The sequence below is a fragment of the Danio rerio genome, chromosome 12 (assembly GCF_052040795.2).
Source record: "Danio rerio strain M-AB ecotype USA chromosome 12, GRCz13ab, whole genome shotgun sequence".
NCBI classification, from domain to species: domain Eukaryota; kingdom Metazoa; phylum Chordata; class Actinopteri; order Cypriniformes; family Danionidae; genus Danio; species Danio rerio.
This window is the reverse complement of record NC_141032.1, coordinates 4,090,322-4,115,476: the sequence shown is the minus strand read 5'-3', so window position 1 is coordinate 4,115,476 and position 25,155 is coordinate 4,090,322. Positions and strand designations below refer to the sequence as shown.

Here is a 25,155-nt window from a genome sequence, read left to right as displayed (position 1 = left end):
GTGGTTTTCAGCGGAGTTGGGTCTGGGCTCCGGGGCCAGGGCTTCTCCTCTGGGAGCCGCTGGAGACGTTACCTCATCCACACGTCCACTCTTACGCTCGCAGTCTTTCCATAACGCTCCAGGTAAGAGAGCACTTCTCTCGCATTTCTGTCTGGCTTCAGTCCTGTGAGTGGGCTGCTCTTAAAATGTCATCGCCGCCTTCAACATACACTGTATACCACAGTTTCCGTCCGACTCAAGGGACTCTGGGTGATTGCTTTAGCTGATGGCATCTTGTTTTGTGAATTCTGTATTCAAAGGCTGAAAGCTGCATTGACAGTTCAGCAGACTCAAAAAAAAGCTGTCTGTCATTATGGTTGATAATGTTTCTTTAATTTAATACACAACAATTATAACCGTAGTGATAAAGATAGATTAAAGTTATAGATTTATTGCTTTAAATATAAAAGAATTCACATACAAATACAACAATGCCGACACCGTATTATGCAACCCATTGGAGATATGTACCCAGGGCTGCATTTGTCACTGCAAAATATATGTCTGCTTCAGTTTTTGTTTTCACAAATCCACTAGAGGGCGCTGTGTACATTTTTCACAATCTCAAATACCTTACTGGGGCACGTTTTCTCATACGTGCAGTTTCTTGTAAATCCACCAGAGGCCGTCGTGTACATTGCTGTCAATCTCAATGTCCTCCTCACACATATCTGTGAGAGAAGCTGGCCTGCTTATGATTACCTCCGTGTGGACTGCTTCTCTGCTGTTACCAGTTTACCCAATGGTTCGCCGCTTACTGTACTTTGGCGGAGTTGACCGCAACAACGGGTTTCGAGTCTGGTGAATAACGGTTCCAGAAAGCAGATAAAACAAAAACAAATGGCAAAAAATAAAATAAACAAGTAAATAACAGGGTGAGAATGTGGTAAGATCTGAAAACATTGTAAAAATCAGGCGAGAACTTTTTTTTTTCTGGATTGCTTTTGAAAACACTGTCGGTTGGGTTTAGGGAAGGGGGTGGGTAGGTGTTGGTGAGCAAATCGACAGCGGCCTCTGGCGGATTTACATGAGAACAGCAGGCATGAATGGCACTCGCAAGAGAAATTTGAGAACTCTAAGGGCCCTATCATACACCTGGCGCAAGACGTGGCGCAGTAGTCTTTTGGTAGTTTCAGCTTGGTGCAAGAGTCGTTTTGAGGCGTTGCGCTACGCTGTTTAAACAGCAAATGCATTAGCGCTCATTTGTGCGCTCATAGGCGTTCTAGTCTAAAAAGGAAGGCGTTCTGAGGCGGACCACTGGCGCGTTGCTATTTTGAGAAACTAAAATAGATTTTTCATTAGACCAAAACAAACCCGGTCTAAACTCTGGCGCAGAGTTGCGCCTCGCTTACACACTGCTTAATACACACAAGAGAGCAATAGGCAAATATCTTTACATATGAAAAAATGTAAATATTAAGGATATATATAGGATATAATAAAATAGATATAGGACATAAATATAAAGGATTAAAATATTACAAAACATATTAATTTCTAGCCTACATAAATATGAAAAATCACTGCTTTTATGTCTTCTTCATCTCGGGAGGCTTTTTCAGTTCATTCATAACAATTTGCTTTTGTATAATGTTATTATTATTAGCAGTAGTATTTATTATATCCATATTTATATTTGTTTTATTAAAAACAAGCTTAGATTTGCCCACCTGTCAGGTTTTAGACCATATGGGGCACAGCATGTGTTTTAGGATATAACTCAGGTTTTTGAGCACATTTTGCTATTATTGTTCATTTATTCGTTTGCTGGAAATTAGAACTGAATTTAGAAATAGTTTTGAAATGAATATTTGCGCTTAACAAACAAAAGTATTTATTTATTGACTAATTGATGTCTGTGCGTAAAGGTTTCCCTATCCAAGAGCGAAAGTGAAAGTAGATCATTTATCTTTCATTCTCACGCAGTAGATGCTCTGTTTAACAGTTTTCTGTTAAAAAAACTGTCAACTGTTAACTGTTTGCTTGTGAAATGCTAATTTCACTTACTTTGCATCCTGTAAATAGCGAATGCGCTCTTGGCACGACGCAGCTGACTCTTAAAGGGAATGGGAGATGAGTTTCTAATTGGTCTATTCTCAAAACACACCTATAACTCATTAAGAAAATAAACTTAACCCTTTTAGACCAAGGCAGATTTCCCGTCCTTAAATTAGCAAAAACGCGTCCTGACACGCCCTGAAAGCGTTTGCGCCCTGCGATTTGTGCTCTGCGCATGGACCTTCAAAATAGAGCCCAAAAAGTGTACACAGCAACCTCTGGTGCATTCACGAAAAAAAAACTGCAAAAAAACATAGCTCCTGGGACTTTTTTTCGCTCTTCAGAAATGTATATAGGGGTACATATCTATAATGAGCCTGGGTTGCAACGTTTGCAGTTTACAACCCAATCAAAGTGACAGATAACGACATCAGTAGTGCAGCTTCTATCCCTACATGTGTTTGTGAGCTCTTCGACTTTCCCCATCCCCTCCGACTCCGAGATTTCTGTCACAAATTAAAAACAAAGCTCAACAAATCATGCCCATTGCCAGCGACTATCTCTCTCTCTCTCCTCCATCACCACATCCTTTCTGTTTCTGCTACAGAACATTTTGTTTTCCTGTTTTCTGGACTTATGCCTCCATGATACATCTTGCATGCTCATTTAAAAAAAAAAAAAAACACGAATACCCAGATATACTTAAAGAGCCACTGTTGTAATGTCGACAGCAATTACGCTCAGCCTCTGTTACAATGGGAGCTTTACAAGCGAATTGCGCAGATGGTTTTTATTTGTGATTTGGGCCCGTTCACTTCATCAGTGTGAAGATTCAGACGTGATCATTCATTGTTGACGTAATGCACCATTGGAGAGCGTGTTTGACTGTGTTTCCATAGAGAAGGCACTCTGTGAAAGGTGGAAATGTGCACAGCATTGACAGATGCAGAACGAGAGATGATTGGACAACAGAGCCTCGCATAAAAGTCAAACAGCAGCTACTACACTCTAAAAACATCCATAAATTAGCAGTGTAATTTAGTTTTAGTAGTTTTTCTGTATTTTTGTATTTATTTGCTGTTTATTTAGGGTTTTGAATTGCATATTAGGAGCTTGATATTTCCTCCGACAACTTTTAACCTTTGGAAATTTCGAAAAAGTGACTTTTATTAACATTTTTAGTAGTGATATATTGTCTGGGTTGCTGTCAGTACATTTTCTGTTATTTTCCAGACTTATCTCTCTATATATTATCTTTTCTTATACATTATATTATTTCAAACTACTAAAATGTCAATAAAAGTCACTTTGTTAAACTCTTAAAAAGTCTAAAATTTAAAAATCGAAATTTTAGGCCTTAAAATGTCTTAAATTCGCTGTTCTAGGTATTAAATATCTTTGCGCAGGTCTTATTTTTCCGATGTCCATGTAATCACGCATAACAGGGTTTTATGCGTTCCCAATATGCAATGCCAAGAGAGTGACTCCATAAGGTACACTGCACACACTTTGTGTACTGTGTAAAGTCGTGGATGCATGTCAGGATAACTAGTCCTTTAAATTGCTTAATCATTAATAGATAAGGTCTAGATTTGTAGGGTTCAATTCAATAAGTGCTTTATTGGCGTGACAAATGTTACAAATGTTTTGTTAAAGCATTTGTAAAGCTTACATTAAAAAGAACAAACACACACGCACACACACACACACACACACACACACACACACACACACACACACACACACACACACACACACATATATATATATATATATATATATATATATATATATATATATATATATATATATATATATGTATGTATGTATGTAAATGTTTATAAATATATATATATATATTAAACACAGCAAATAATAGTATAGTATTATAATATATAGTATAGTAATAATTAAATACAAAAATAAATAAATAAAATAATAAATCAGAATAATAAATCAGCTCTCTCTTTCTGTCTCATTACCATTAGGTGAATAAATATAAGTGTGTGTGTGTGTGTGTGTGTATCTGTGCAGTGTGTGTTTATGCAGTATGTATGTGTATGCAGTGTGTATATGTAAAATGGTCGTTTATGTATATTTTACATGTAATGATAATGTACATGATTTATTTTATTAAGTGGTATCGATATGGCAAAAATTTTAACAAAAAGTATCGGTATCGTATTGAATTAAAATATTCTGTATCGCCCATCCCTATTGTGTATATTTTTTTTGGCTTGGAACAGCCTTCTGTTAAAAGATTTTTGCGTTCATCCTTGCTACAGGCAAAAACCCCAAAAACAAATAAACTTCATTGAAACGTATCGGTACTCGGTATCGGCGAGTACACAAATTAAAATACTCTTACTCGTATCGGTTTGTAAAAAAGGGGTATCGGTGCATCCCTACTTATACTGTAGCTAAATAATTTACTAATAAGCTGCTTATTATTAGATTAGTAAGGTAGTAATAGGGTTCAGTTGGGTAGGACTAGAGTTGTAAAATGAGATCATACCTAATAAGTGCTAATAATCAAATAATAATTGAATAATAGGCATGTTTCAGCTTAACATACCCCACAAAGAATGTTTTATAACTCTCTGATACTGCCCCTTTCAGGTTTTAATTGTAATTGTGGCATTTTATTGACTGTCGCTTTAAATTTAAATGAGATTGTGCTCTTTTCAAAAGAGGGCGGAGCTATAAATACCTGTGGGTCAGCATAGTGGCAGATTCAAGAACTAGACTAACGTCCTATGCTAATGAGGGAGAGATGGTCACTAGTGGGCGGGGCTTTCCCCCTCTGACACGTACAAAGGGAGAATGTCAATCAAAGTGTTTCTGCAGACTGTTTTTATCAAGTGTGATTATAAAAAATAAAACTAATAAATTTTTACCTTTAGAAGGTGGTTATATCCACACACAATTGCCACACAACTGTGTTTAAACACCTTATAAAAGTGATTTTTGCATTGTAGGTCCATTTTAATACATTAAGTTGTAAAGCTTTTGACAGTGTACTAATTCTCTTTCTCATTTCCCCCCTCTGGCAGGTTCTCATCACCCTCATCACATCCTGCCATCCTCAGTCTACCCTCCTGATCCCAGAATGCCTCACTCCAATCTACCTCACATGCAGCAATACATTCCCTCTTATATACCCGCCGGCACACACTTCCCCTTCCCCTACCCTCCTCACCCGGGCTCCCCAAAACCAGCGCACACTCCTCTATCCCGCGTCCACAGCAGTCCCGCATACACCCTCTCCTCCACCCCTGTGTCCCCCAGTCCGCTGAGCTCCGATATTCCTCCAGACATCAACATGATGTCTCCGGCTCCAGGCATGTGGCCGCCGCACACACAGCCTCTGTTTTCTCTGGCTAATGTCTTGTCTATGGCGATGAGCATGGCGCATTCCTTCATGCCCCCGCAGAACCTCGCGCAAACCATGCCGGGTTTCCAGCCGGGTTATCCTGCCATGTTTGCACCCCAGTATCCTCCATCTCAGGAGTATTACCAGACTGTAGACTCCCAGTTTCGAGATTCTCCAATGTCGCCTCCAAGTAGAGCATCTTCAGCTCCTGCCACGGGTGTCTCCAGATCAGTCCAGCAGGAAGCGTCAGCACGGGAAGGAGCGATGTTTGCCAAGGAAACCTGTCAGGATAATCCTCCGGACTTCAGATCTGCTTCCTCCAGGCTCCTACTGGAGCATCGGAGCAGTCCTGGATCATCATCGGGACGCTCGTCTTCACCCCGAGCGAGTCCTGACAGCAGGGTAAGACGCGCTTTGTGTATTTAATCTCTTCGTTTTCTGCTAGGGATGTACAGATCTTTAAAATAGAGATGAAAGTCACACTTTACTTTAAAGGGAACATGTTATGCCCCTTTTTACAAGATGTAAATAAGTCTCTGATGTCTCTAGAGTGTGTGTGTGTGTGTGTGTGTGTGTGTGTGTGTGTGTGTGTGTGTGTGTGTGTGTGTGTGTGTGTGAAGTTTCAGATCAAAATACCACACACATAATGTTTTATAACTCTTTTAAAGGGTCACGAAACACCAAAACACATGTGTTGAGCTGTTGACAGTCGTATATGTGTCCCACACTGCTAAAAACACTATTAGGACACCTATATTTCACTAAAAAGTGTAAATTGGTTGTTTTTGCGTTATTTCAAGCAAATTCGTACATCCGGTTTGAAACGAATTTTTGAAGCTGCGTCACGGTCATGAGATAATAGCGTGTATTCCAGCGTGCAGACTGGACGTCTGTGCCAGAGTGAGTCTTATTACGTCTTACAGTGTGCTGCATTAATGCATGAGTAAGGCTTGGTTCAAACCAATCAGCGCGCTCTATTGTGCAACTTCATTAATATTCATTACTGTCAGAGTGTTTAGACGACAGAAACGCCACATTGTGTTGGCAAAACAAGCGTGAAGTGTTGCTTTAATAGTTTGCTGGCGTTAAGTTATGTTTTTATTTTCTCTCTGTGAGAGCTCAGCTGGCGTCACGTGTGGATTAACAGTGTACGCGACGCTCGACAACAATAACTTACGTGTCTAAGGAGGATTATTGTTTACCTGAGAGCTGTTCTCATCTGCAAACGCTGAGATCCGGATTCACTTGTAGTCTTCTCTTAATAAAGAAACGGCTCTAGTTGCTGGTGATTGTCCTGTCTCTACAGATTTGGTAAGTGAGCGACCAGTGCTCTTTGTTTATTCAGTTCGTATTTTATTCGTATCAAACAAACTATTGCACCGAGTGTAAACAAGTTAGCACTAACAGTTACAACCAAACTATAACCTCGTGTTGGATTTTGTGACCGGAATAACACACGCGGCTTTCTGACACTACCTGCCGTGTGCATCTAAGTTTCCGGGAAATGCGGAGTTTTTTTTTCTCTCGTTCGCCGTGCGGTCTCAAACATTGCATGAAAATACACGTTTAGAGCAGCTCCTCGAATCAAATATCACGTTTGTCGTGAGGGGCATGAATGAATTCCCTGAATGAAAGAGCCAAACTGCAGTTAAAGTCCACCATTTAATAATTTGGCAAATAATTCGACTACAGATGTCCATGTAAACACAGTCACATTGTCCGCTGTGGGTGTGTGTTTTGACTCTGAAATTCAGCGCGCCCAAATAGACACTCCCACACCAAGCCTCTTTTCTTCCTCCGACACTCCCCCCTAAACAGAGCTGGACACGCCCACTTTTCTGACTTTTTCCAAAGTAGAGGTGTGAAAACACCCTGCTGAATCGAGGGGGTTTCATGGCCCTTTAAACTGACCCTCTGAGGCTTTGATCCTAATTGTGGCATTTTGGTGACTGTCGCTTTAAATTTAAATGAGATTGTGCTCTTTTTAAAAGAGGGCGGAGCTACAAACACCTATGTACAAAAACTTCTGGTAAAAAAAGCTTCCGGGATGTATTCGGCGCTCTCCAGAAATGTATCTAGGGGTACGTAATCAGAATGAGCCTGGGTTGAAACGTTTGGTTATTTAATTTTCACACTAAACTATTGCTAATATCTGGATCACATGCACAGATTGTTGAGTAAACGTGCAGCTCTGCTTGTGTTATGACGGTTTGTTTCCATAGTTTCCCGAGCATGCTTTATATCCCTGAATATCAAACTAATGTACCTACAAATGTGCTCATCCTCGCTTATGAAAGCCAGATGTGGAGGTTTGTCTGAATGAAGCGCTCGTGTGTTTTCTCCAAGGTGTCGTCATCTAGTCCTCGATCATTGTCCCCGCTGGCAGCGCTCGAGACTACCAGAGCCACACAGAGCCGAGAAAACTCTTTACCATCTGGTAAGACCTCTAAACATACACTATACACACACTTGTACAACTATCTTTATGGGGACTTCCCATAGACATAATGAGGTTTCTATTGAAGAGACTGCATAATCTATTCCCCTCTAGCCCTAAACTCTCAGTGGAAACACTCTGCACTTTTACTTGTTAAACATACTTCATTCTGTGTGTTATGAGTGGGTTTCCTCATGGGGAACAAACAAATGTCCCCAAAAGGTCAAATTTTTGTCCCCACAACATAAAAAATACAAGGTTCACACATACACACACACACACCCATGCAAATGCACGCACAGCCAGAGCCCTGCAGAGCCAAGACAACTCTTTACTATATGGTAAGACCTTTAAACACACTCTAACTCACACACATATACAGTACATGCAAACACACGCACAAACTGACACACTGTAATACACACACAAAAACACACTCTTAAGCACTGACACACTCAGACATACACATGGCTATGCAGTCACACACTTGCACGGACAGACACACAATCACACACTCACAGAACCTGTCACAATAGGAATAGTTACACTCTGTCACACACTTTCACACACAGACACCTTTATACACACATATACACACTCAGACTGACACACACAAACTAATACACACACACACACACACACACATTTACACTCAAACATACTTGCATACATGGTTTACTGGGACAAACACTCTCACATACACACACACACACACACACACACACAGCCACACATTCACATTAATACACACACACACAGTCATGCAGTCACACAATCACACAGACACACACGCACTCACAGAACAACCTAGACATTAATACATAATTTCACACTGACACACACACACACACACACACACACACACACACACACACACACACACACACACACACACACACACACACACACACACACACACACACACACACACACACACACACACACACACACAGGCATATTTACACACAGTCACACATGCACACACATACACAGAACCACATACACATTAATACATAATTCCACTCTGTCACAAACACTCACACACAGTCACACACACACTCACAGAACCACACACACATTAATACACACAATTACACTTACACACTTTCACACTCATACACACTCACTCACATAGACCCACACTGTAACACTTAAACACACACACACACACACACACACACACACACATTCATGCAGTGACACACTTTTACAGACAGTCACACACACGCACATACACACACTCACACAGACACATTTACACACAGACACACTCACAGAACCACATACACATTAATACACACAGTTACACTGTCACACACTTTCACACTCATACACAGTCACTCACATAGACCCACACTTAAACACACACACACAGATTCTCACACTCACAGAGACACACATTCATATAAATACACAGTCACAGACACGGTCACACAATCACACACAGGCACCGTCACACTCATACAAACACACAACTTTTCCTCACAAATGCAAATCTTTACCATCTTGACACAAAGATACTGACTTCTAAACACAAACACACACACACACATACACACACACACACACACACACACACACACACACACACACAACCAAAGCCTCGCAGTCAAGGCAAATCTTTACCATCTGGTAAGATCCTGACCTCTAAACACACACACACACACACACACACACACACACACAGTCATGCAGTGATACACTTTTACAGACATTTACACACAGACACACTCACAGAACCACATACAATTTAATACACACAGTTACACTGTCACACACTTTCACACTCATTTACATAGACTCACACTGTAACGCGCACACACACACACACACACACACACACACACACACACACACACACACACACACACACACACACACACACACACACTTATATTCTTCTTGCTGGCAGACTCGGGGCTGTGTTCTCGTAGTTTTATAATGTACTGTACATGGTTAAATCATCTCGCCGAGGGTTTGTGGACACCTAGTAAATGTGCCTGTGGAGGTCTTGCGCAACCACTGCCTTTTTTTTGTTCCTCGGTACAAAGCGTTGATGTGTTCCTGAAACCAGAGCAGTCTTGGCTGTGTTCAGAGTGGAATATAAACATCATACTTACTGAATATTACACACTAAATACTGCCGCATGACTGTCGGACTGTCAAAATACGGATGTGAAAAAGCAGTCCAGTCAAGTTGTTCGTCGTGAAAATTAAGATTATATATATATATATATATATATATATATAATATATATATATATATATATATATATATATATATATATATATTATTTATTTATTTATTTATTTATTTTTTACGTTTATTTATGTGCTTTTTGCTGCAACAAAATACAGAAAAAAAAACAATTCAATACACTACAATATAATATAATACATATAGACTGTGGTGAAATATAAGTCGGGGAATACGACTAATAACAGTCATGGGGACTGCAGAACACAGCACACTTGTTAGATTGATGCAGACATTGATTTGTACCGCAAAGAGACCTCTATCTCACTCATGGCTTGTCCTCTCAAGTGGTGGAAAGACAATGCACAGCGTTACCCACTGCTGTCAACCTTGGCTAAATCATATCTCTCCGTCCCAGAAACCTCAGTCCCAAATGAGAGGGTTTTTTTCTGTTGCAGGGGACATGCCCAGATCCCAGCTTTTAGATTATAGTTATATGATAATTTTCCTTAAAATACCCATCTCTATCTAAGTGAGTGAGTGATTAAATGTTGAATGTGATGAGTTTTCAACAGTAATAAATTGAAACTTTAATTTTTTTTATATGGTTTAATAGTTTTTTGATATTAAAATTGAAAAATTGACGTTCCTGTTTGGAAACTTACAGATAGATGGCTAATTTGTGTGTCATTGATATGTTCAGTGCTAGGGTAAATAAACACTTTTGGCACTTGTTTCGAGTCTTTTCATTAGTTTTGTTTTTCCTGTTAATTATTCAATATATACCGTACCGTGCCATTCATACCTAGGTATTACAGTACCGTGAAATTCTGATACCGTTACATCCCTAATATTTTCCCAATATTCTTGTAATTTAAGACACAACCATATCAAGTGGGTTAGGGATCCTTCTGCTGTTTTACATCTATTACAGAGTGGAGATACCTGAGGAAAAATCGAATTCAGTTTCTCCTTCGATAACCTATGCAGGGTTTTAAATTGATCTAAATGATGTCTTACGTTAATTGAGCATGCATGTATATTCTCAAGGCCTTCTTCCCAACTTTCTGAATCTATCTCTAACCCTAATTCATTCTCCCAGGCTTGCTAAACTCTGGTTTCATCCACAACTTCCACTCTTAACACGATGCCATAGAAATACAACACAGCTCCTCGATGTATAGGACTAAATCTGTTCATTTCTTCAAGCACATTGTGTTGCTTTTAGGGTTGTAACGGTATGATTTTTTTACGGTATGATAATCGTCTAAAACAATACCATGGTTTGACGGTTTCGCGGTATACGGTATGTTACAAATGTTACAAAATAATAGAACAGTGAAGCAAATTTGACTTTTTCCAAATAATATATTTTTTAGTTACTATAAACAACACCACTTACAATGAACAAATAAAAAAATAAGAAAATAATAAATAATGTGTCAAAGTCCAAATAAAGTCCAAATAAACATGGTGCAAATCCTCAGTAAAAAAATAGATATAAATATTTACTATACTATAAATAGTTACATAACGAAACTAGATTCAATATGGAACATCCTCAGGTTTTATGTGCCAGCATGGATATGGTTGTCTGTGGATATGGATTTGGATATGGTTGTCACCTTCATTTGCGTCTTTTGAAAACAGCAAGAGCAGCACTTCGTCTTTGCTGTGTCACTGTTTTGTCATGTTTCTGTGCTGCTGTGCATGCAAAAGTACTTAGTATGAGAATTATTTCATGCAAAACTTTTTTTTTTGCGTTTTATTTAGCCGCGCATAAATGTATGCCTATCTCTCATTCCGTGTTGTTCAAAAAGCTCATTGTTGGTCCACAAACAAAAGCGAAACCTATGCTTATTGGTTGTGATATAGCGAGTTTGAACCAATCTAGGCATGGAGAAGGGACAATGCATCAATGTATCGTGTCTGGTTTGTCCGGAGACACAGTGACGAGCGTTTCTTTGTCAAATCAGCGTTGTCAAATTTTGATGACGTAACCGCACTGATTCCGGAGCCTCTGAAAGTCCGCGAATGTTATGTCATACAGCACTGGAAAGCTGAGATTCTCTTCTTCATGCCAATCTTTGAATCGTATGAATCGGATCAGCGGATCAAAAGTTATTAAACATTTAAGAGCAATACTTATTTTTAGCTGCGGGCTGCTGTCTCAGTCTTTAAGGGTTAAAACCGTTGATATGCAATTGTTCATGGTATGATAATCGTGCACGTTCAAATCGTGGTAGACCGTCATACCGGTATATTGTTACAACCCTAGTTGCTTTATAACATTAGAATTTGGTATGCGTTTTTTCACAAAATCTCCAATCTGTAGGTATCTGACAAAGTCAGAGAGATTGATATTGAATGCTATTTTTAATTGCTCAAATGAGGCAAATGTCCCATCTATATATAAATCCTCTATTTTTTGAATACCCTTCTTTTCCCATTGTGCAAAACCCATGTCAAGCAAATTAAGAGAATATTTAAGGAAATCAACACTGATGATTATGTGGTGTCATGGCTTAGCATGCAATGTAGTTATAATGGAGGTCAATGGGGCAAAAACAGCCCCCAACATAATGAAAGGGCGGTAAATTTGAACAATGCAAATTGTAAGGGTTAAAGTTATAAGTTAAACGCTTTTAAAAAGATTCTCTGTTTCACAGGGAGCCAGTGCAAAGAGGCTTTTACTGAGCCAAAGTCGACTGTGACTGTGGGCCGTTTTCAAGTGACCCCCAGTAAAGAGATTCCCGCTCCATCCAGATGCTCCGAAAGCGAAAACACACAAGCCCAGACTCCATCTGTCCTCCATTCGGATAATCCCATCAGGCCCCTGGATCAGCCTTTTTCAGCTCAAAATCCTCCTCAGTGTGATTTATCGATTTCTGCTGAGCCGCCCGAGGCCCGGAGCAATCAGGGAAACCAGGACAGAGACAGACAGGAGGTTAACGATGACGATGATTATGACGAAGGTGAAGATAAGAAGCAGAGGAGGAAAAAGAAGGGACGGAGAGTGGACTGCGGCCCGGGTCTCATGGGGACTTCGGTGGACAGCGGTTTTTCGGTGTGGGACGGACACGCAGGCAGCCCTCCGTATGCCACGCCCCTGCACAACCTGTGGATGAGCTACACCAGAAGCTCCTCCTACATGAGCAGCGACGAATCTGAGAGCGAGGATGAGGAGATGTGGGAGGAGCTACAGCAGCTCAGGGAGAAGTAAGACACATTTGTTACTCACTTTTATTGTTGTATTATATATTGTAATGTTGTATTGTATTTATGTATGCTATTTAACTGCAGGTTGTTAGCCCCTCGGTTTATTTGTTCCCAATTTTTGTTTAATGGAGCGATTTCTTTTTTTTTTTCAACACATTTCTAAACATAATAGTTTTAATATCTCATTTCTAATAACTGATTTCTTTTATCTTTGTCATGATGACAGTAAATAATACTTGACTAGATATTTTTCTAGATACTAGTATTCAGCTTAAAGTGACATTTAAAGGCTTAACTAGGTTAATTAGGGTAATTAGGCAAGTTATTGTATAACGATGGTTTGTTCTGTAGACTATCGAAAAATATATAGCTTAAAGGCTAATAATATTGACCTGAAAATGGTTTAAAAAAAATTTAAAACTGCTTTTATTCTAGTGGAAATTAAACAAATAAAACTTTCTCCAGAAGAAAAAATATTATCAGACATACTGTGAAAAATTCCTGAATCTGTTAAACATCATTTGGGAAATATTTAAAAAAAAGAAAACAAAATCACGAGTCATTATAATTCTGACTTCAACTCTGTATTATAACTTTAACTGTTAAATGCTTTTAGTTCTTACATAATTGCTTAAAGTTATCAGTGACTAATGAAGTTATGGTTTTCTGAGTTTTGTTCATAACGCAATAATGTGCACCTTTTGTAAAGCTGCTTGGAAGCAATAATTATTGTGAAAGCGCTGTACAAATAAACTTGAATTGAATTGAACTTGAATATTGCTGTTAGGCTACGGCAAAGAGCTTAGAATGACCAAGAGGCGACACTCTAGTGTAATTTGGGAAACAGCCACTAGAGGGCGCGGCGGCCATTTTGGAATGAAAACTCCCAATAGGGTATATGCCGAGCTAGTGCTGTTCCCATGCTGATACACTTCCGGTGACCGGTTATTGTGAACTTTTTTCCATTTTATACGGTTCCTTATACAGCATCGATGTTGTAATGTCATTAAAATACATTCAGTTAAATAAACTTTAGCATTTATTTAGTTGCTCAAGCGTAAAACGAGACAAAAAGCGGTTTACTCGCACGTGCCCGTCAGAATCGGCAGGCTAACGCAGAAGTTCCATTGAATATACTGAGGTAAAATAAATGCTCATATTATAAAGAGATGGCGGGGGAAATGTAATTTAATGCAGTGCTTCATGTACAATCTGAGACCCACTTTAAATCGGATATAACTCAGCTAGTGGAGATCGCTGATTTTTAAAGAAAACATACCTTAAACGCACTGGATTTTGCATTGGCATTCAATTCGCTGGAAGCGCTTAACCCAGGTTACTGGCAAATTAAAAGTCCCATTAGCATGCTTCAGCACATACCCCATAGAACTACAGCATATTATAAGTCAGTAAAATAAACTATTAAAAGTGCTGATGATTGTGATAATAAGTGTTGTATTGTCATCTTCCAGGTTGTATCCCAGCTTTAATGCGCTTTTTAAATAAATAAATAAAAAACAAAGCAGCTGCTTGCCATCGCGACAGTAATGAGATCCAATGGACGGCCGATCACTTTCACTCCAAAATGGCGGAATCCAGGGCTGCTGCTGGCCGCTGCTGTCGCAATGGAACGTTCTATTGAGTGTCGCCTCTTGGTCAGTCTAAGCCAGAGGTCTCAAACTCGCGGCCCGCGGGCCATTTGCGGCCCTCAGTGCAATATTTTGTGGCCCGCGCCGACCGCTGTACACTGACAGAATCAGCGGAGCGGGGAAAGAGAGCGCTCCCCGCTCCGCTGATTCTATCCTTACACAGCGGTCACTGGCATTCCCCAATCGCCGTGTAAACAAAGGGGCGGGGATGCTGGTGACGTCACCACGCACCCCGCCCCTTTGTTAGATGCTGTGACGGGCGGGAGGGAACTCGAGGGAACTCGCGCCTGCCAGAACCAAGGTAAGCTGTTCCCGCCCCTGCCTGCCACTTAGCTACTGTTACTATTAATAATAATAATAATAATAATAATAATAATAATAATAATAATAACAATAATACATATTAGAGTGATTTCTGAAGGATCATGTGACTGAAGACTGGAGTAATGAAGCTGAAAACTGGAAGAAACGATTAAGTTAAATGATAAGCTACTTTTGAACAGTTATTTTATAGTGCAATAATATTTCACAATATTACAATGTGTACTGTATTTTTGATTCAATAAATGCAGCCTTGGTGAGCAGAAGAAGCTAATTTTAAAACGTTTTAAAATCTGAAATCTGAAAACTTTTGACCGGTAGTGTACAGATTCTTTTTCAAAAATGTATTTTTTAGAATTTCCTTTAATATTATTTCTTCTGGAGAAAGTCTTATCTTTTTTATTTTGGCTAGAATAAAAGCAGTTTAATTTTTTTAAAAAACCATTTTAAGGTCAATATTATATATATATATATATATATATATATATATATATATATATATATATATATATATATATATATATATATATATATATATATAATATATATATATATAATATTATATTATTATAATATATTATTAAGCAATTTAAAGCAGAGTTAATATTATTTAAGCAATTTTATTTTTTGATTATCTACAGAACAAAACCTTGTTATTCATTGTTAAATGATTTGCCGAATTACTCCAACCCACCTAATTAACCGAGTTAAGACTTTAAATGTCAATTTGAGCTGAAAGTACCCTGAAATTGTCTAGTAAAATATTATAAATCAGTTATTAGAAATTAGTTATTAAAACTGTAATGTTTAGAAATGTGTTAAACAGAAAAATATATTAAATTTAACAGGAGGGCTAACAGTTCTGACTTCAACCTTATACTACTTGCATTTTGTCAGTAATTGTTTGAGAAATATTGCGATTAGTTAATCTAGTATTATTTATTGCTGTGGTATCAATAATTCTGAAAGGACTCATTTTAATATAATTTCGACCTTATTTCCAGCAAAGAACTGCACACTTGAGAATAAAGATAAAGATTTTTATCAAATCGTCTTCTCCCAGTCTTGTTGAAGAGCCATGATTCCAGTGCTTTAGTGATGCTTATTGCTGTGAAACTTCTGTTGTGTGTGTGTTAGGCACCTGTGTGAGGTTCAGTCTCTGCAGACGGTGCAGAAGCGAGAGATTGAGGAGCTGTATGCAAAGATGGGCAAGGTTCCTCCTCCGTGTATCGTGTCTCCAGCAGCGATGCTGTCCAGCCGCCAGCGCAGACTGTCTAAAGGAGGAAACTTTCCGTCATCTCGCAGGAACAGCCTCCAGAGGCTCGACATCCTCCCTTTAACAGGTTCAACATTATTTGAGGTTTATTATTGATGTTTTTAATGGATTAATTCTCCCTATAAAACCTAACTTAACACAAAAGAAGATATTTTGAGGAATGTTGGAAAACGGTAACCATTGATTTCCAGAGGATTTGATTTTCCTACTATGGAAGTCAATGGTTACCGGTTTTCAGCATTCCTCAAAATATCTTTTTTAGTGTTCAACAAAAGAAAGAAGATAAAGAAATTAAAGAAAAAAAGAGAGAAAAAAAATATTTGAAGACTGTTGGAAACCGGTAACCATTGACTTCCATATTATTTAATTTTCTTACTATAAAAGTCAGTGGTTACTGGTTTTCATCATTATTCAAAATATCTTTTATCAATCTTTTTTTTTTGATCAAATTATTTGTTACAAATCTCTTGAAGATTAAGAAATGCTTTAGAAGTATTGTTCATTGTTCATTTTAAGATTCATAGTTAAGGGGATAAACCCCCAAAATAAAAATTTACACACTATTTACTCTCTCATCATGTGGTAACAAATTGTATGAGTTTCTTCCCTCTGTTGAACACATAGGAAGATATTTTAAAGAATGTTGGAAATCGGTAACCATTGACTTCAATAGTATTTGACTTGCATAATAGGAAAATCAAATACAATGGAAGTCAATGGTTACCGATTTTCAGCATTCATCAAAATATATATATTTTAGAGTTCAGCAAAAGAAAGAAGATAAAGATATTAAATGAAAGGATAAAAAAGAAGATACTTTGAAAAATGTTGGAAATCAGTAACCATTGATTTGCATAGTAGGAAAATCAAATGCTATGGAAGTAAATGGTTACTGTTTTCAGCATTCCTCAAAATGTATTTTTAATGTTCAACAAAACTAAGAAGATAAAGATATTATTTAAAAAAAAGGAAAAAAGAAGATTTTTTGATAAATGTTAACTTCAGTGACATTTTATTTTTCATTTTAAGTAGCATATTTTAAAGGGATATTCACACAAAAATATTTTCTCTCCCTAAAGTGGTACAAATTTGTTTAAGTTTCTTTCGTTTGTTGACCACACAAAAGAACAAATTTTTAAGAATGTTGGAAACCGGTAACCATTGACTTCCATAGTATTTGACTTGCATAGCAGGAAAATTAAATGCAATGGAAGTCAATGGTTACCAGTTTTCAGCATTCTTCAAATATATATTTTTTACGTTCAACAAAAGAAAAAAGACAAAGATACTAAAGAAAAAGAAGATATTTTGAAGAATGTTGAAAACTGGTAACCATTGACTTTCATGACATTGTATTTTTCATTTTAAGTTGCAAGTTTTAAGAGGATAGTTCACTCAAAAATTAAAATTAAATTATTATTTACTCTTCCTCAAGTGGTTACAAATCTTTTTCTTTTGTTAAATGCTAAAGAAGATATTTTAAAGAATGCTGAAAACCGGTAACCATTCACTTCTATAGTAAAAAAATAAAAACAAATACTATGGAAGTCAATGGTTACAGGCTACCAGCTTTCTTCAAGTTATCTTCTTTTGTGTTTAACAGAAAAACCAAAGTCAAGCAGGTTTGCAAGGCTGAGTAAATGATGACAGAATGTTCATTTTTGGGTGAACTATCCCTTTAACGAATGTTACCTTATTTTAAATCTTAATTATGAACTTAATTATCATAACCAGTATGATTAAAAGCTTTAGACGTATTTGTCATTGTTATTTAGAGCTGGAAAGAGCAGATGCTGAGCGTGTTTTTTTACTCCTCAGGCATCATGAGGAAGAACTCTCTTAGCGGCGACAGCAGCAGCAGTTCACAGGAGGGCTCACGGCACACTAAAGGAGTCACTTTCGCTGCTGATTTCACCAGAATGGTATGGACCCTTTTCACATTTCCGGGTTTCTCAGTAGCAGAGCTCAGCATAGTTGGTAGATGATGTAATACAAACGTAAATACATTTACATATACATGCGTTTAAAAAAAATAAATCTAAATATTCAAAACTTTCAAGGATTTCAAGGGTCCATTCTTTGTTTTTTGTTTTAAACCCTTAGCAGATTAAAGCCTGAAAGGTTATCAGCAGCTGTTGTATAAGACTGAAGGCCTTAATTCTGCAAAAACAAGAGGCGGGGTGTAATTCATCCCACATTTACACGACTATTTACCACAAGCCAAACAGACAAAACATTGATCTGAGACGTAATAATTTAGTAACTCCTTCATTAAATGCAAAACAGCTGAATGGAGCCGTCACTAAACCTACTTATTAAACACAAGATGGCGCCAAACAGTGGCGTAAAAAATAAGCATATACACTCACCGGCCACTTTATTAGGTACACCTTACTAGTAGCTTGTTGGACTCCCTTTTGCCTTCAGAACTGCCTTAATCCTTCGTGGCATAGATTCAGCAAGCTGCTGGAAATATTCCTCAGAGATTTTGCTCTATATTGACATGGTAGCATCACGCAGTTGATGTAGATTTGTCGGCTGCACATGCAAGATGCCAATCTTCCGTACCACCACATCCCTAAGGTGCTCTATTGGATTGAGATCTGGTGATCGTGGAGGCCATTTGAGTACAGTGAACTCATTGTCATGTTCAAGAAACCAGTCTGAGATGATTCACGCTTCATGACATGGTGCATTATCCTGCTGGAAGCAGCCATCAGAAGATGAGCACACTGTGGTCATAAAGGGATGGACGTGGTCAGCAGCAATACTCAAGTAGGCTGTGGTGTTGACATGATGCTCAATTGGTACTAATAGGCCCAAAGTGTGCCAAGAAAATATCCCCCACACCATTACACCACCAGCCTGAACCGCTGATACAAGGCAGGATGGATCCATGCTTTCATGTTGTTGACACCAAAATCTGAGCCGACCATCTGAATGTGGCAGCAGAAATGGAGACTCATCAGAGCAGACAGCGTTTCTCCAATCTTCTATTGTCCAGTTTTGGTGAGTCTGTGTGAATTGTAGCCTCAGTTTCCTGTTCTTAGCTGACAGGAGCGGCACCCGGTGTGGTCTTCTGCTGCTGTAGCCCATCCGCCTCAAGGTTGGACGTGTTGTGTGTTCAGAGATGCTCTTCTGCAGACCTCGGTTGTAACGAGTGCTTATTTGAGTTACTGTTGCCTTTTTATCAGCTGGAACCAGTCTGGCCATTCTCCTCTGACCTCTGACATCAACAAGGTTTTGTATCCACAGAACTGCCGCTCACTGAATATTTCCTCTTTTTCAGACCATTCTCAGTAAACCCTAGAGATGGTTGTGCGTGAAAATCCCAGTAGATCAGCAGTTTCTGAAATACTCAGACCAGTCTGGCACCAAAAGCCATGCCACGTTCAAAGTCACTTAAATCACCCCCATTCTGATGCTCAGTGTGAACTGCCGCAGTTCGTCTTGACCATGTCTACATGCCTAAATGCATTGAGTTGCTGCCATGCGATTGGCTGATTAGACATTTGTGTTAACAAGCAGTTGTACCTAATAAAGTGGCCGGCGAGTGTAAATATGGATTTTCTCTCATACGTTATATTGTTTCAAGCTACTAGAACGTCAATAAAAGTCACTTTGTTAAACTGTAGAGTTCAATTTTCAACATCAGAAGTCGACAGAGCAGAGATCAACGTCCCATAATGCAATTCACAACCGTAAATAAACAGAAACTGTTGATTAACAGTGCACATTATATCCTTTTTTTTTTTAGTTATGAGGTGTTAAATGTCGTTTGATAAGCGGAAATCATGCCAGGCACAAATTGTTGAAGTTTTGCGTGATGCATTGAGATCTGAATATCATTTCTCGTTTGTGTGTTTTTTCCATCAGTAATCCGTATCTCCAGCCTGATTCGGTGACGGGACGACACACACCTGACTACCTCATTCATCTGTGACTGCTTTCACCACAGCAAATCCAGTCACACATACAGTACTGACAGACTGGATTATTGTAAAATCTAATGTACAGTTTCCTCGTGCTCTTCTGCACACTTGATTCTGTGAACAGCCAATGTTTTTTTTTTTTTTGACGCTGTGACGTTTTCTCTGAAGACCCATTCAGTATCTCTCTTTTGCACTTTCTAAAAAAAAAAAACACCGCCTGGACCTGCTGAACGGGCAGACATCTGAATCAACAGTCCACTACTGGACATCAGACGTCCTGCTGTTTCTGTTCGACTGCCTGTGTAGAAACACCAAATCATCACGCAATACTCAAACCGCCAGCAGATCCTGATCTACTTCAGCTATTACCGGCTCAACCGGGTCTCTTTTACATGGGAGTTGTCATGTTTCTGCTGTCGAATTTATTAAATCTAAAATAAATAATTACAAATATTAATGTATTTCTTCCAGTTCTGACTTTTAGTGCCAGAATTGAAAGAATCTTGAGTCTAGTGATAGTGGGAAAGTCTGAATTGCAAGAAATAAATCAGAATTCTGAGAGCCTATGAATTCAGAATTGAGCGATTGAGAGTCAAAATTGCAAAAATAAATATTTAAATAATTTCTTTTATATAATTTTAATCTCAAGACAGACATATTTCTGTTTTTTTTATGTTTCAAATATAATATTGTAATATATAATATTATATAATATATAATATAATAAAATTATTGCAGAACATGCAGAATTACTGAAAGTAATCTACACTACCTGACAAAAGTCTTGTCGTCCATCCCAGTTGTAGAAGCAACAAATAACAACTTGACTTCTAGTTGATCATTTGGAAAAGTGGCAGAAGGTCGATTTTTCCTGATGAATTCTGTTGAGCTGCATGACAATCATCACAAATACTGCAGAAGACCTACTAGAACCGGCATGGACCCAAGATCCTCACAGAAATCAGTCAGAAAAGTCATGGTTTGGGGTTACATTCAGTATGGGGGAGTGTGAGAGATCTGCAACATCAACAGCCTGAGGTATCAAGACATTTGTGCTGCCCATTACATTACAAACCACAGGAGAGGGACAATTCTCCAGCAGGATAGCGCTCCCTCTCATACTTCAGCCTCCACATCAAAGCTCCTGAAAGCGAAGAAGGTCAAGGTGCTTCAGGATTGGCCAGCCCAGTCACAAGACATGAACATTATTGAGCACTTCTGGGGTAAGATGAAAGAGGAGGCATTGAAGATGAATCCAAAAAATCTTGATGAACTCTGGGAGTCCTGCAAGAGTGTTTTGTCTAAGCAAAGTCAGACCTTACTGTCCTAAATAAAAAAAAATAAAAAAATCAAGGCATGATTTTATTGTGGTAAAATAAGTGTAATCTAGAGGCCTTATATATATATATATATATATATATATATATATATAAGCCTCTTCTGATAACAAATGATAAACTAGAAGTCAAGTTATTATATGTTGTTAATAAAACCTGCATAGGTGACAGGACTTTTGTCAGGTAGTGTAGATAAAAAGTCCTAAATCTGTGAAAAACCTGAAATAAAAGATGCAGAATTATGAATCTCAAATCCCTACAGAGCTTATAAACATAATTTCTGGAGTTAACAATGTATTTTTTGCAACGTTTGACTTATAATAACTCAAAATTGTGAGGAAAAATGTTTTAAAAACTTTTCAAGTTTTATTTTTTTTTATCACAACCGAAATGTACTTCAATCCTTTTATAATAATAGTTAAAATGTGAATAAAAACATGTATACATTTAGTGTGGGATGGGTTAAATATATATTATTTTTGCATTGATTATTACCCTGCTGAAATAAACGGCTTAAACCAGCCTAAGCTGGTTTTAGAGGGGTTTTAGAAAATTTCCAGGCTTGTTTCTGCATGGTCTTAGTTGGTCAGGCTGGAAAATGACGAGCTAAAACCAGCTTGACCAGCCTGGTTTAAGATGGACATACAGTTGAAGTCAGAATTATTAACCCCCTGTTTATTTTTTCCCCTCATTTCCTGTTTAACGGAGAGCAGATTTTTATCAACACATTACTAAACATAATAGTTTTAATAACTCACCTCTAATAACTGATTTATTTTCTCTTTGTCATGATGACAGCACATAATATTTGAGTAGATATTTTTAAGACACTTCTATACAGCTTAAAGTGACATTTAAAGGCTTAACTAGGATAACAAGGCAGGTTAGGGTAATTAGGCAAGTTATTATATAACTATGGTTTGTTCTGTACACTATCAAAAAATATATAGCTTAAAGGGGCTTATTATTTTGTCCTTAAAATTGTTTTTAATAAATTAAAATTGCTTTTATTCTAGCCTAAATAAAACAAATAAGACTTTCTACAGAGGAAAAAATATTATCAGACATCCTGTGAAAATTTCCTTGCTCTGTTAAACATCATTTGGGAATTAAAAAATATTTTTTAATTGATAAAAAATTTCATAAAAAATTATATATATATATATATATATATATATATATATATATATATATATATATATATATATATATATATATATATAATAATGATTATCATACATTTTTTAAATTAATAAAAAATAATAACTAAAAAGGGGGCTAATAATTCTGACTTCAAATGTAGCTAGTTTTAACTGGTCTCCCACCCTGGCTAGGCTGGTCAAGCTGGTTTTAGCTGATTATAAGACCAGGCTGGAAATGTCTGAAAGCAGTCTGAAAATGGCCAAAACCGCTCTAAATCCAGGCCGGTCGACCAGCTAAAACAAGCCAATCAGCTTGTTTTTTTCAGCAGGGTATGAGATTTTTGTCTTTTGAGATGCAAAACTTCTTATCCTGGAAGTCTCTTTATGTACATATACATATATTTGTATGTCTTTCATCAGTCCATGACTGACTTTAATGTATTAATTAAACCAAAAATCAGCCATAAAGTTCAATTGTAAATGATATGCACACTGCACTTTGGCATAAGGATCGACATCCTGAACAATAGTCATTAATAACCCATCGACTGCTGATGTTTACAAAGGGCAGTCCATAAAAGTGCATTCATTAGCTTTATCGTATTATAACAGACTTCTTCACGTTTATGCTTCGTGTAGACTTCGCTCTGAATCATTGTGTGGTGAAATCACTGTTTATTTTCTGAATTAACTTATGAGAAGTCTACCTGCATGCTGTTGAAGAGGGAATCTGAATATATTTAAGCGTAAATGGATGTTGAATGCAGCATAAATGCTTATAACGTATAAAAACTTGGCTTTTGGGTTTCTCTCGGGTTGTATTTCCATTTCCACGCAGAACGAAGAGTTCTAAACGCAGCATCTTTACAATGACGAGCCAAGATTGATCCGTGACTCATTAGTAACTGTGAAAACTCCTATGAATGCCTTTTGTATGTGCCGTGAACGAGTCTGCATTCGCTTACAGACACAAACAAAGCCAATATGTGCTTCAGATTGAGATAAATGTGACTTCATGCTCTGATCGCTTCAACGTGCACTGCAACACTTCCATGCTGTGCCTTCTGATCGTGTATTATATTATATTCAAAATCATGTTTGTACATTAAAGTCAATAAAAATAGCTATAAATAAAGATTAGTGGTTGGGTTTTCATTTTAGACCAAGGCTGTGACCACATCTTGAACAAAATATTTAGCACTGATATCAGTTTCAGTATGAACGCTAATTTAAATTATCCAGCTTAAACCAGCCTAGGCTGGTTGGCTGGTTTTAGCTGGTCGACCAGGCTGGTTTCAGAGGGGTTTTGGCCACTTCCAGGCTGATTTCCAGCCTGGTCTTAGCTGGTCAGGCTGGAAAATGACCAGCTAAATCCAGCTAAAACCAGCTTGACCAGCCTGGTTTAAGCTGGACATAGCTGGTTTTGGCTGGGCTCCCAGCCTGATAGGCTGGTCAAGCTGATTTTAGCTGGTCATCTCCCAGCCTAACCAGCTAAGACCAGGCTGGAAATGGCCAAAACCCCTCTAAAACCAGGCTGGTTGACCAGCTAAAACCAGCCAACCAGCCTAAGCTGGTTTAAGCTGGATTTTTCAGCAGGTTTGTTGTGTTAAAATGCTAATTAGATGAGAATCCAGCAGATTCAAAGTCCCCTTAAGGTATTTAAGGTGTGTATTCTATAGTCTATAGATCAGGGGTCACCAAACTCGTTCCTGGAGGTCCGGTGCGCTGCAGGGTTTAGCTCAGGGTTTGCCTCAACACACCTGCCTGGGTGTTTTAAGTATACCTAGTAAGATCTTGATTGGCTTGTTCAGGTGTGTCTGATTAGGGTTGGAGCTAAAATCTGCAGAACACCGGACCTCCAGGAACAAATTTGGTGATCCCTGGTCTATAGCACGGGTGTCCAAACTCAGTCCTTTAGGGCCGGTGTCCTGCAAGGTTTAGTTCCAACCCCAATCAGACACACCTGGGCTAGCTAATTAAGAAACTTTCTAGAAACATCTTTCCAGGTGTGTTGAGGCAAGTTGGAGCTAAAATCTGCAGGACACCAGCCCTCCAGGACCGAGTTTGTACACCCCTGGTCTATAGTATGTTTTACGTGAATTGGCACATTGCTGTCATGTTTCTAACAAGAATTAGCATGTAGCTAACATGTTTCTAGCATGATTTAACTTGTTTCTGTCATGTTAGCAGATTGTTAACATGAAATAGAAGGCTTTAATGTGAATTAGCATGTCG

At 38.1% G+C, this 25,155-nt stretch overlaps 1 protein-coding gene and 1 long non-coding RNA gene across 7 annotated transcripts in view; both read left to right on the top strand.

Annotated features, from left to right (window-relative positions):
- Positions 1-21,351, top strand: part of wnk4a (WNK lysine deficient protein kinase 4a) — a 128,656-nt gene extending 107,305 nt beyond the window's left edge. For 4 of the 6 annotated variants that reach the window (XM_087275646.1, XM_087275645.1, XM_087275647.1 and 1 more), the window contains 7 exons: positions 12-122; positions 5,091-5,812; positions 7,757-7,847; positions 12,714-13,263; positions 16,371-16,576; positions 18,328-18,431; positions 20,386-21,351. In XM_087275646.1, the coding sequence (XP_087131772.1) occupies positions 12-122; positions 5,091-5,812; positions 7,757-7,847; positions 12,714-13,263; positions 16,371-16,576; positions 18,328-18,431; positions 20,386-20,388 (1,787 nt within the window). In that variant the 3' untranslated portion in view covers positions 20,389-21,351. The remainder of the gene's footprint in view (positions 1-11; positions 123-5,090; positions 5,813-7,756; positions 7,848-12,713; positions 13,264-16,370; positions 16,577-18,327; positions 18,432-20,385) is intronic. The other 2 variants (XR_015503768.1, XR_015503767.1) reach the window with 1 other exon arrangement.
- A 532-nt stretch (positions 21,352-21,883) lies between these two features.
- On the top strand, positions 21,884-24,055 carry LOC141376737 (uncharacterized). Its single transcript, XR_015503812.1, has 2 exons — positions 21,884-22,359; positions 23,113-24,055. It is a non-coding gene; the product is annotated as an uncharacterized LOC141376737 (long non-coding RNA).
- The last annotated feature ends 1,100 nt before the right edge of the window (positions 24,056-25,155 follow it).